The following is a 12700-nucleotide window of genomic DNA, read 5'->3' on the forward strand; positions in this document are numbered from 1 at the left end:
AGGCAGGGCACTAGCTGGCTGCATAGAAGGGTAGCAGGCTGGGCAGTGGCAGGACACGACGTAGCTGGCAGGCAGAACACTGGCAAATATGCCTAGTTCAAAAATACTTTGGACAATACCAATTTTAATGTCTTAATCTGCTGGCTCTGCACATCCTATTTTGGTGTATATATCGCTCTTGAATGTAAAGTTAGAGATACGGGGCAGAAAATTGATTATGGTTTTAAATGGGCAAATGAAAGCCATCAAGGGTGTTTCCTGTGCTGGTAACCACTTATAAACAGCCTCCTTTGTCCTTTTAAGTCTAAGCAGTGGTTACTTTTCACACAGGGTTTGTAAAGATGGCTATTCCAAGCCAGGCAGTAAACAAATTAAATGTCAGTTTGAATGGCCAGGACATTCCTGCCTAGAGAGACACGGGACAGAGCGATTTGCTTAAAAAGCAAGATATCGTCTGTGGGGTCATGGCTGAATTAGAATTGGCTGGTGGCCATAAGATCATTGTGCCTTGGACCAGGTTACAGGTACAGATGCTGCTCTACCTGAGAGTTTTGTGCCATTCATTTTGGGGAAATGACTTTTTGATGCGACTGAGTTTATCCCAGGGATTGTGAGCAGTGAGACGGAATCCTGTGCTGAAATCCCAGAAGGGAAAGCGATGTCACAGAGGCTGTGGAGGGGACCAGAGATTGTCTCTTTGATTCTCCTCCTACCGAATTGGACAATTTGCAACATGTAGGAGGGGCAGAGGAAGCCAGCCCTGACCCTGAGTGGTTGCCTAGTGTCAGTGGGTCTGTCCAAGCTGTGTTTTGTCCAGGAGGAATACGGGAAACAGCAGAGGGCATGGCCAGCCTCCAGAGACACAAGAGTGTGTGACTTGGAGCAGAGCCTTAAGACGGGCTGGAGACCAAGAAGCTACTATGGGAACTGAGGAATCCAGGGGCCTGATGGCTGAGGGTTTACCCAATAGAAAAAAGGAAAGACTGCAGGTCTTTCCAAGGAAGGGCCTGTCCTGGCTGGGAGCTGTGTGCTGACAGGTGGCCCAGAGAAAGGGGAACAAGATTGTTTCTCCATCTTTGACAGGAGGAGACGGGAGATGGATGTTGGGTATCTATAAGCCCAAGGGCTGTGTCTAGACTGGCAAGTTTTTCCGCAAAATCATCTGCTTTTGCGGAAAAACTTGCCAGCTGTCTACACTGGCCACTTGAATTTCTGCAAAAGCACTGCCGATCTCATGTAAGATTGTCAGTGCTTTTGAGGAAATACTATGCTGCTCCCATTCGGGCAAAAGTCTTTTTCCGAAAAACTTTTGCACAAAAGGGCCAGTGTAGACAGCAGAGATTTGTTTTCTGCAAAAAAGCCCCGATCACGAAAATGGTGATCAGGGCTTTTTTGCGGAAAAGCACGTCTAGATTGGCCATGGACACTTTTCCGCAAAAAGTGCTTTTGCGGAAAAGCGTCCTGCCAATCTAGACACGCTTTTCCGAAAATGCTTTTAACGGAAAACTTTTCCGTTAAAAGCATTTCCAGAAAATCATGCCAGTGTAGACGTAGCCAAGCTGCCTGACTGTCATTCATGCCTCAAGGGAGAATGGTGAGTCTGGACTCCCAGCGGGGCATGACTGCAATTGGCTTCTTGGAAGCAGAACCTGGGCGTTCAATAGAAACCCCACAGATTCAAAACCCAGTAGTGTCAGACACTGAATTGACACTTGCTTTGAGACAGGAAGGTGGAAATCTCTGGAAGTCTGTAGATGAATGTGGGTATGCTCAGGGCTTGACAAACCGTGGCAAAATCTACTCGCCAGCCTTGCACTGCGCATGCGCAAGACCCGCACTGCGCATGCACGCGCCGCTGGTGAACGGGGCAACCGGCTGAAATCTACTCGCCACAAGCGAGTAGATTCACTGATTTGTCGAGCCCTGGGTATACTAATGGACCACCTGAGGGAAGAAGTGAGGAATGCCTCAAGGAGGGAGGGAAATATGTTTCCATTGGGAACCCATTCCTTCCCACAGTCTCAAAATAGAGCTTGATACAGCATACTTTACTGATGAGAAAGAAAAACCTGTAGCTAAACACACTTTGGTACATAGAGATTTTGAGAGGGGAAAGAAATACTGTACCACACAAATGGTCTAAGCAGAGGGCGTTGTTTTGCTGGTAACCTTATGTCTTTTCTTGCAACACTTATAGATCTGCACAAAGAAACTGATATAAACGATAAACCTCTTGAAAATATGTAACATACCTGAGTCTTTGGAAAAACTTTTGTGCCTGCTGGGGACTGGAGCAAGAGGATCCCATGAGCATGCAGCTTCTAAGCTCACAACTATGCATAGGCTTAGAGCTGAGTGTAGCAGCAGGCACAACAAAACTGCTCTGTTGTATGGAAGGGGCATGCTACCTTATGGTGTTGGGGACTATATGCCAAAATACTTACACATGGAAAGATATTGCTATCTGCATTCCGGAGGCACTGCTATACCCCAACATGTTTTCTGGCAGTCAGGGGATAGGAGCCCAGAACTTTGGAAAAACTCCTACAATTGACAACACAAGGTTTGGTGGCACTGCGTGGTTGTGTAACCAAAGCCCAAGTAAATTTCTGAGCACACTGTCCACTCCACTGACAATAATTTCAGGGAGAAGGTGTAACGGTCTCCCCCGCCCCATGACTATGGCAAAGTTCTGTCTGTGCTCCGTGGGTCTCATGCTACTGACAAATAATAGCCTTAGAGACTCGCTGTGGTCCTATACACAACCCCTTTCTCTTTAGAGGAGACAGGGTCCACAGCTTAGTGAGCCATACTCATCACAGGCTAGTCCATGGTTTTGAGGTGAAAACCCCCTGATAGTCCTGATCTTCCTGCTTGGGACAGGCTCTGTGTTGGCGTGGGGGAAGGTTTGGGGGGAAAACGGGCCCGCCTACTACTCCGGGTTCTGGCCTAGGGCACCTAAAGCAGCAGCAGCAGCAGTCAAGGTTGTTTTTCCTTCCAACTTGGCAGCTTTTTCCTTGGGCCACTTCCCCAAACAACCGCTCCAAAACATCTCTCTGGTACCTGTTATTCAGCTTTCACACAGCTTCTTGTTTCTCCCTTTCTCCTTCTGGTCCATCACTCTTTGTCTTCCCCCTCTCCCTACCTAGAGGAGGCCTTTTAAAGCAACTCCACTGGCTGTCATTGAAAATAACAACCAATGGTCTGGTAGCACTTTATAGACTCACAAAGCATGTAGATGGGATCATGAGCTTTCGTGGGCACAGCCCACTTCTTCAGATGACCGGAGTTATGAATAGGGGGATATGAAAACTCAAAATAAATAGGAGACTGTAATTGACTGCAGGTGTTGAGTGACTTACCTGAGGGAGCAGTCTACTTAACTAGCCCCTGGTGTTTTCTTGCCTTCATTTTCTTGCAGCAGGCTCTAGGGTTACGTCTACTTGCTGCCTGTCTACACTGGCTGCGAGTTCTTGTGCAAGTAAACTGATGTTCTACTGTATAAAATGAAGGTTTCTGGTGCAAGAACTCTGACACTCCTGCTCAGGAATAAGCCCTCTTGCGCAACTGTTCTTGCGCAAGAGGCCAGTGTAGACAGGCAGCTAAGAGATTTTGTGCAAGAGCCGTCCAAACGGAAAAAAGCCCTAGTGGCCACTTGGACGCTCCGTATGCGCAGGCAGCTCCGGACTTCCTGGTAACCCGAACCCCCTTAAAGGCAGACGCAGCCTGCAGAGGCCATGAGGCAGAAGTACCTCTGCCACCCAGCTCCGCTGCACGGCTCTGTGCCCTCCAACAGCCACCAGACCACCCAGGATGGCCACTCCAGGGGGGGAACAACCACCCGCAACCCCAGCGGAGGAGGCCCCAAGGGGCACAAAGAGGCGCGCCCCTTCGTGGTCCCCAGGGGAGATCGAGGTCCTTCTGGGCTGACCAAGAGGCCCTCCACAACATCCATGCCCATCGGAGGAATGCGGACATTTTCTGACGCATGGCCCAGGCGCTCTCCGACCAGGGTCATCCAGCCCGGACCCTCGAGCAGGTCCAGGCTAAGGTCAAGGACCAGCGCCTGGGCTATGTCCAGGCCAGGGGGCAGGAGCCGACACCTGCCCCCATTATCAGCGGCTCCACGCCATCCTGGGTGAGGCACCACCCCAGGGACCAGTGGACACCAGCAGGCGCTCCCCCATCAGCAGGCCCAGTGAGGCGGGGGATGAGGACAAGCTGGCTAGTGCATCAGAAGAGGAGGACCAGGGGAGCACTGTGACCCTCCAGCTGGAGGTCCTCTCAGGCAGCCCAGATGTCTCCCGTGCGTCATCGGAGGCCGGGGAAGGATCCACTGGTGAGTGTTGCACTTTGCACTCACAAGGGCGGCGGGGAGCCAGGCGCCCGGGGGGACGGGGAGGAAGCATCACTCAGGCAGCGTGAGCTGTGTAGCATTAGCAGTATGCAGCACGTGCAACCACGTGCAGCTTGGTGACCGAGCGGCACGTGGCCGTGGCAAGCAGCTCCAGGATATGCCTGGGACCGTGCTGCTCACACACATCCGGACCAGGGGGGAAGGGTGGATGTTGGCTGGAACCAGCCAGGGCCCCAGGGGCTCAAGCCAGAGCCCACACCTCCGGAAGGGTGCAGCACACAGAACAGCACACTGTTCCATGCCTGGCTGTGCGGCACAGCCAGCTGCTCCTGGGAAAACCGCAGTGACACAGCCCTATGAGTGTGGCCCCCACCGCGCCCCTCGCCTGCTCCCGGTGCCTTGGCTGGCCCCCTGAGGGAAGTCCCCACTGTGGCCACACATGTCCCTGGGCTACGTGTGTGAGGGCTAGCGGGAGGGGGAGGAGGGAAGCGCTCGGGCTAGCCCTAGAGCCACCTGAGTTTCGCTGCAAGGATGGTACGCTCCACAGTCACCCCGGTTTCCGTCCAGGAGACATCCACGTGATGGAGATCTGAGAGCCCAAATCACGTCAGCCATATATGCTCCTAGGCACTGTTGTGGGGATTCATCTTGCTCCCTGTCAAACACCATTGATTAGCCCAAAGCCTCACAGCCTCTCCTGGCAGGGAGTTCCACAGGTTAACACAACAAACGCGCACGCGCCCGCCCCCCCCCCTTCCCTCCCAAGGGACCAAGACACAGATCGGTGGTTACAATACATGGAGGAGCATCCTTCTCCGGGGGCGGTCCTGTATGCAGACATACAACACAGGGGGAATGAGTGGGCCCAAGCCACAGTACTGTGGTGTCAGCCGAAGCTGGCTGGCGGCTGGAGTGGGGAGACAGGGTCTGTTTCAGCCACCTATCGGCCCATCAAGCCGGAGTGGCCACCCTGTTCTCCCCGAACCTGCAGCCCAAGGTGCCTGGGACTGCCGAGGTCGTGCAGGGCTGTCTGCTGCATCTCCGGGTTTCAACTGAGGGGCTGACACTAAACCTCATTAACAGCTGCGCCCCGACGTCCAGCCTGGAGATGCTCCGCTTCTACCAGCGGATGTCTGCCTTCCTTGGCTCTCTGGATCCTTGTGAGTGCCTAGTCCTGGGTGGGGATTTCAACTGCACCCTCGAGGAATAGGACTGCACGGGGACCGAGCAGTGCCCAGCCACCGCAGACCTGTTCAGGGAGATAATAGACCAACACTCCCTGGTGGACGTCTGGCGAGACCTCCACCCGAGCGAGGACACAGTGTTTACCTATGTTCAGGTGGTGCATGAACGGTCATTCCACTCCCAGTTGGACCCCATTTATCTTTCTCGTCATCATCTATTTCGGGCCCATTCCTCCAGCATTCGGACGGACCCATTCTTGGACCACCTCTTGGTGGCCGTGACGGCCTCTCTTTCCTCAGAAAGGCCGGGGCCGGCCTACTGTCATTTTAACAACAGCCTGCTGGAAGATATGGGCTTTGTAGAGTCCTTCCGGGGGTTTTGGCTGGCCTGGCATGGGCGGCGGCTTGCCTTTCCCTTGGCGCAACAGTGGCGGGATGTAGGGAAAGTGTGCATGGGGCTCTTCTGCCATGACTACACCCGGGGGGCCAGCTGGCGGAGGGATGCAGCAATAGAGCAGATGGAACAGGAGGTCTTAGAGCTACAGAGATGGCTGGCCACCAGCCCCGGAGATCCACGCCACCGCGGAGCATACTGGGAGAGGCGGGAGGAACTCCTGGCCCTTGAGAACCTTCGGGCCCAGGGTGCCTTTGTTCGTTCTCGCATCCATCTCCTTCGGGAGTTGGATCATAGCTCCCGCTTCTTCTATGCCCTGGAGAAAAAAGAAGGGGGCTAAACAACACATTGTCTGCCTCCTGGTGGAGGATGGCACCCCCCTCACAGATCTGGTGGAGATGTGCGACATGTCTCATGCCTTCTATGCCTCTCTGTTCTCCCCGGATCTGACCGACACTGATGCCTGCAGGGTTCTCGGGAACGAACTCCCGACGGTCAGCACGGGCAACCAGGATCGGCTACAGCTGCCTCTCTCTCTGGCCAACTTCTCAGAAGCCCTCCATCTCATGCCCACCAATAAATCCCCTGGCATGGACAGGCTGACCGTGGAGTTCTACCACGTGTTCTGGGACATAGTCGGCCTGGACCTTGCCAGCATCTGGGCTGAGTCCTTGGAGATCGGGGTCCTCCCTTTATTGTGCAGGTGAGCCATGCTCACCATGCGGCTTAAGCAGGGGAACCTCCGCGATCTGAGGAACTGGTATCTCTTCTCACTCCTCAGCACAGACTATAAAATTGTTGCCAAAGCCATCTCCCTAAGGCTAAAGACCCGTATGTCTACACTACCCTCCTAATTCGAACTAGGAGGGTAATGTAGGCATACCGCACTTGCAAATGAAGCCCGGGATTTGAATTTCCCGGGCTTCATTTGCATAAGCTGGGCACCGCCATTTTTAAATCCCGGCTGGTTCGAACCCCGTGCCGCGCGGCTACACGCGGCACGAACTAGGTAGTTCGGACTAGGCTTCCTAGTTCGAACTACCGTTACTCCTCATTCCACGAGGAGTAACGGTAGTTCGAACTAGGAAGCCTAGTCCGAACTACCTAGTTCGTGCCGTGTGTAGCCGCGCGGCACGGGGTTCGAACCAGCCGGGATTTAAAAATGGCAGTGCCCAGCTTATGCAAATGAAGCCCGGGAAATTCAAATCCCGGGCTTCATTTGCAAGTGCGGTATGCCTACATTACCCCGCTAGTTCGAACTAGCAGGGTAGTGTAGACATACCCTCCGTGTTGGTGGACATGGTCCATCCAGACCAGACCTACACCGTCCCAAACCGTACCATCTTTGATAACCTCTTTCTGGTCCAGGATCTCTTAGACCTTGGTTGTAGGGATGGTCTGTCGTTCGCCCACCTGTCCTTGGATCAGGAGAAGGCATTCGACCGGATACACCACGAGTACCTCCTAGGCACCCTGTCTGCTTCGGCTTCGGGCCTCTCTTTCTGGGGTTTCTCCAGATGCTGTATGCCTCCACAGAGTGCTTGGTCAAGCTCAACTGGACCCTGACCACACTGGTCAGCGTCAGGCGGGGAGTGCGTCAAGGCTGTCTGCTGTCAGGCCAGCGGTACTTAAGGCCTTGGCCACCCTCTGTTCCTTTTTGGTCTTCTTGCCTTTCCTGGGGGTGGGGAATAGTTCCTGGGACATCTCAGGGTCACACAAGTAGTGTGTGTGTGTGTGTGTGTGTGTGTGTGTGTGTGTGTTTGTATATATATATATATAGTGTGGATGAGGACCACATCATACACAGAGAGCAGCATATGTGGCCCACAGTGGTAAATAGAAACTGAGTTGCTGTATACATGAAATTGACCACTTTATTTGCATTGTCCCAATCAAAACGAAAAGCAAATGATACATTAATAGAAGCAACGATGAAAAGTCAAGGAGATTTTTAATGACCTATGGAGTAACAAAGGTTTAAAAAAATCTTTGTGTAAATCTGCATCAGCTCATTCCATCAATGACTTCAGTTGCCCAGGGCTCAGCTGTAATTTACACAAGTTGAGGATCTGGTCTGGTATAGTTTTTTAACGTGTCAGTATCCATGTAACAAACTGCTTTGGCAGAGACACAGAGACTGGTTGGGTTGCTTGCGATTTTTCATTGAGGGTCTTTTTCAGTGTTTAAATCCACACATATGCATAGAACTAGAAGAGGCTGGGTGCTCAGCACCTATGCTTATCAGACAGGTATAAAAACCTAGATTTGCATACCTAACCCGGATTTGCATCCTTAACCAACAGATCAACTCACCCTTCTCTTTCCCTTCCAGTGAGAGAACCCGTAGGGTGTACACAGTGTGTGCTGAAGCTAACCTTCAAAGGGAGCCTTTCTATGTGGTTGCTAAGAGGAGCTCTCTTGTTGTAGCAACAGCAGCACACTGTGGGCTGTGAACACACAACAGAAGCAGGTGCTGCTGCTCAAACCTATCCTCTCTTGTTAGCAGAAAGACGTCTGGCTCCTCTCATGCTGCAGGCTACTAGCTCTTCTGTAAGTTTGGTGTCCGGCTGGTTTTTCATAGGCAACTTGGAGCCTAGGTGGGGGAGGTGTTCAAGCTCCCTGTGGTCAGGACATCAGAGTAGAGGACTGCTGATTTGTCTTTCAGCTCTGGAGTTTGCATAGTTGTGTGGGTGTTGCTGTTTGAAGTGACAGACACCTGGCAACGAACTTGTTATCGTGGATGGATGGCTTTCTAGGCAAGGGTGACTGCCAGTTAACTCTGGAGCCCAGAGTATCTTCAGGAGCAGCAGCAGCTTGGGAGAACCTGCTAAATGGCTTGGGATGAGCTAGTAGGATAGGGACCAAGCACAAGTGGTGGATGGCTTGGTACTACAGGCCTTTCTCCTCAACCGTGAGTATCCAGAGCTGCAGATGGGGATGAGGGACCATGAAATCTCTCTCTTTGTCGCTCACATTTAATTAAGTGCTGGTAAGGCAAAGGATGCCAGAATGACAGCTCTGGGAGGGCACAGACCCAGGAAGTGCACACTACCCCCTTCTGTTCCATGTATTCACATAGCAGCTCTACTCTGGAGAGACCATGTCAGAACAGGGGGCCCTGTCTCCATGACCCATTCAGACCTTAGCTTTACTGCTATAAACAGCTTTTTCTGCTGTTTGCAGGACCCTTGACAGTTGCAAGGAGACAGGGCTCAGCTGTAATGAAAAGCAAGAAGATTATTTGCTGAGCCTGCTGGATGCAAACAGACTTGGAATCCTCTCTGCTCTCTAGCTCTCAGGCTGACTAGCACTAACTAGTGTCAGGGCCTTTGTAACTCCTGGCCAGGACTCTGCAGCTGCTGCCAAAGCTTCAGCGATGAGCGTTGCATTTTGAAAGTTTGGGTGTCAAGATCTCTTTCCACTAGAGGTGATGCAAGGTAATCAGATGCAGTGTCAGATATTACCAATACGCTTTTACAGCCATGAGCACCAGAGTGTTGTGGAAGACAGCAAATCATTGTGGCGATAGGAGGTTACAGCAAAACAGAGATTTTTTTTCAGAGGTAATGACTAGTGGCTGGGAAACATGGCTGTGTGTTGGGTTCCACAGAACATAGGGTGACTGAGTAAAAATGTTTGGGGTTGCACTGGATTTCTGCCACTTGAGTTCAGAAAATCAGGGCTTTAAAACTTACCAGAAGATAACTTTCTTTGCTGAATTAGGGTTTGCCCTTAGTCATTAGACACCAACAAATTGTATGTAAATCACCCATTTACATGCAGTATGTGATGCAAATTGTGCACCCCCCATTTTTATGGAATGAATGGATGCAAAAGATTGTTCTCATTGTGCCTCAGAAGTTAGAGATGAGGCTACCACATTCAGGACAGACTCCTGAAAAACAGGGCACTCCAAACTAGTGATTATTAGATTATACCAACTTCTATCTTGCCACACTTGTTAATAAGTCAGAAATGCGGTCTCCTCAGGCATTCCAACACTAATTTTGCCACTCAGACATGACTTTATGATGAGTGCTTACTCAAAACCAGTTTAATCAGACAAAGGGGTTTTTCTAATCCCAGAAGACCAGCCACACAGCCAGGTCAGTATGTAAGTCAGATCTTACCCAATAATCATGCTGTTGCCAATCCTTTAGTATCTAATATCTCAAGGGTTATTTATAAGAAAAAAGAAAGAGGAGAGAGTGAAAATGTTTAATGAGATCAAATATGTACAGTTCTTGCCAAGTTCTTACATCAGGTGTAAAGCAGTGATGGAATAAACTGTTGGCTTGTAAAGCCTCCTTCTAGATCAGTATCCTGTCTTCCAATGCCAGATGCCCCAGAAGGAATGAACAGAACAGTCAATCATGTGATCCCTCCCCGTCACTCATTCCCAGCTTCTAACACACACAGGCTAGGGACACCATCCATGTCCATCCTGGCTAATAAGCATTGGTGGACCTGTTCTCCATGAATTTATCTAGTTATTTTTGAGCTCTTTTAATATCCTGGTCTTCACAACATCCTTTGGCAAAGAGTTGCACAGGTTGACTGTGTGTTGCCTGAAGAAGTACTTCCTTTTGTTTGCTTTAAATGTGCTACCTATTAATTTCATTTGGTGACCCCAAGTTCTTTTGTTATGGAAAGAAGTAAAAAAACTTTTCCTTATTCACTTTATCCACACTAGTCATGATTTTATAAACCTCTATCATATCCCCCTCCCTTAGTTTCCTCTTTTCTAACATAAAAAAATGCCAGTTTTTTAATCTCTCTTCATATGGAGCCATTCTAACCCCCCAATCATTTTTGTTGCCCTTTTCTGAACTTTTTCTGCTTGTTTTTTGACTGCTGCTGCACATTGTCTAGATGTTTCAAAAGAACTATCCACAGTGATTCCAAGATCTTTCTTCAGATTGTTAACAGCTAATTTAGTCCCCATCATTTTGTACATATAGTTGGGATTATATTTTCCAATGTGCATTACTTTACAGTTATCAACATTAAAACTCATTTCCTATTTTGTTCCACAAGATCCTTTTGAAGTTTTTCAAAGTCTGCTTTGGTCTTAACTATCTTGAGCTGTTAAGTATCATCTGCAAATTTTTCCACCTCGTTATTTACCCTTTTCTCCGGTTCATTTATTAAAAAGGCTAAATAGTATTGTCCCAGTATGGACCCCAGTGGGACACTACTAGTTACCACTCTCCATTCTGAAAGCTGAACATTTATTCCTACCCATTATTTCTTATCTTTTAACCAGTTATCAGTCCATGGGGAGGAACTTCTTTCTTATCCCATGATAACTTACTTTACTTAAGAGCCTTTCATGAGGGACCTTGTCAAAGGCTTTCTGGAAATCTAAGTACATTATATCCACTGGCTCCCTCTTGTCCACACGTTTGTTGACACCCTCAAAGAATTCCAGTAGATCAAGGCGGCATGATTTCTCTTTACAGAAACCATGTTGACTTTTCCCCTGAAAATTATGTTCATCTATGTGTCTAACAATGCTGTTCCTTACTATAGTTTCAGCTAATTTGCTGGGTACTGACATTAGACTTACCAGTCTGTAATTGCCAGGATCACCTCTATAGCCTTTTTTAAAGATTAGCATCACATCTGTGTTCTTTCAAAACTCTTGGGTGACTGGCATCTGGTCCTGCTGACTTGTTACTGTTCACTTTATCAATTCATTCTAAAACCTTCTCTAATGAGACTTCAATTTGGGACAATTCCTCAGACGTGTCAGCTAAAAAGAATGGCTCAGAATTGGGAATCTCCCTAACATCCTCCCCTGCAAAGACTGATGCAAAGAATTCATTTAGGCTATGTCTAGACTACATCCCTCTTTCGAAAGAGGGATGTAAATTAGACACATTGAAATTGTGAATGAAGCCGGGATTTGAATTTCCCATGCTTCATTTGAATATTGGCAGCCGTGCGTTCTTTCAAAAACAGTTAACACCTTGCACCAACATCAAAAGTACCTTGTGTGATCTTCAGTGACCCCAAGTGGTCTTGGGCTCTGCTGTTCATAAGTTCTGAAAGATGAAGCTAAGAAAGACCCAGCAGGACCAAGTGAACAACCAGACCAGGCAAACTATTAGGAAACACGGAGCTGTTCTTCAGATAAGTGCCCTAAGTAAATAGAGAAAGAGAGGAAGGATATAGGAGAGTTTGAAACCGTATCAGGCTGGCCTTAGTGTTAGAAACCAGATCCGGAAATCAGCATCATTCCATGGAAGTCAGCAGAACTCTGTCAGTTTACACCAGCTGAGGCTCTGGCCCCAGGTCCATGACCCAAGGTGTTCTACATGGCACCAGCCCCGTTTTGTGTAAGTTTTGCTCCATCTATGGTGACCTTCTCAACTCCCCCTTGCAGCTTCACCAAGATAATGGCATCTCCCTTCCGCCCCCCGATGCTGTCGCTGAGATCCTACCAGAAAAGCAGATGTTCCTATATGAAAAGGCAGCCACCCCAACTGACAGTGATGTGGATGATACGCACATGCTCAATAGGTATGGAGATCGGTTTCCCAGCTCTTTCTCCGGTGGATGTATCCTTAAGCAACTCCCTAGCTTCCTCTTGGCCCAGCTTCTTCCTGTCTCCCATTGGGATCCAGATAGTTCATTGCTTGTGGCATTTTAGGAACATGGGGATTGGCTAACTGAATCAGCAGAACTCTGTCAGTTTACACCAGCTGAGGCTCTGACCCAAGGTGTTCTACATGGCACCAGCCCCGTTTTGTGTAAGTTTTG

At 49.5% G+C, this 12700-nt stretch overlaps 1 protein-coding gene across 4 annotated transcripts in view; it reads left to right on the top strand.

Annotated features, from left to right (window-relative positions):
* The window catches only part of CCDC33 (coiled-coil domain containing 33), a 225859-nt gene that overhangs the window by 187704 nt on the left and 25455 nt on the right, over positions 1-12700 (top strand). For 2 of the 4 annotated variants that reach the window (XM_025183619.2, XM_025183622.2), the window contains one exon: positions 12324-12460. The exons of the other annotated variants lie outside the window; for them this stretch is intronic. In XM_025183619.2, the coding sequence (XP_025039404.2) occupies positions 12324-12460 (137 nt within the window). The remainder of the gene's footprint in view (positions 1-12323; positions 12461-12700) is intronic. 4 annotated transcript variants of the gene reach the window in all.

The sequence above is a fragment of the Pelodiscus sinensis genome, chromosome 14, assembly GCF_049634645.1.
Source record: "Pelodiscus sinensis isolate JC-2024 chromosome 14, ASM4963464v1, whole genome shotgun sequence".
In the NCBI taxonomy this organism is placed as follows: domain Eukaryota; kingdom Metazoa; phylum Chordata; order Testudines; family Trionychidae; genus Pelodiscus; species Pelodiscus sinensis.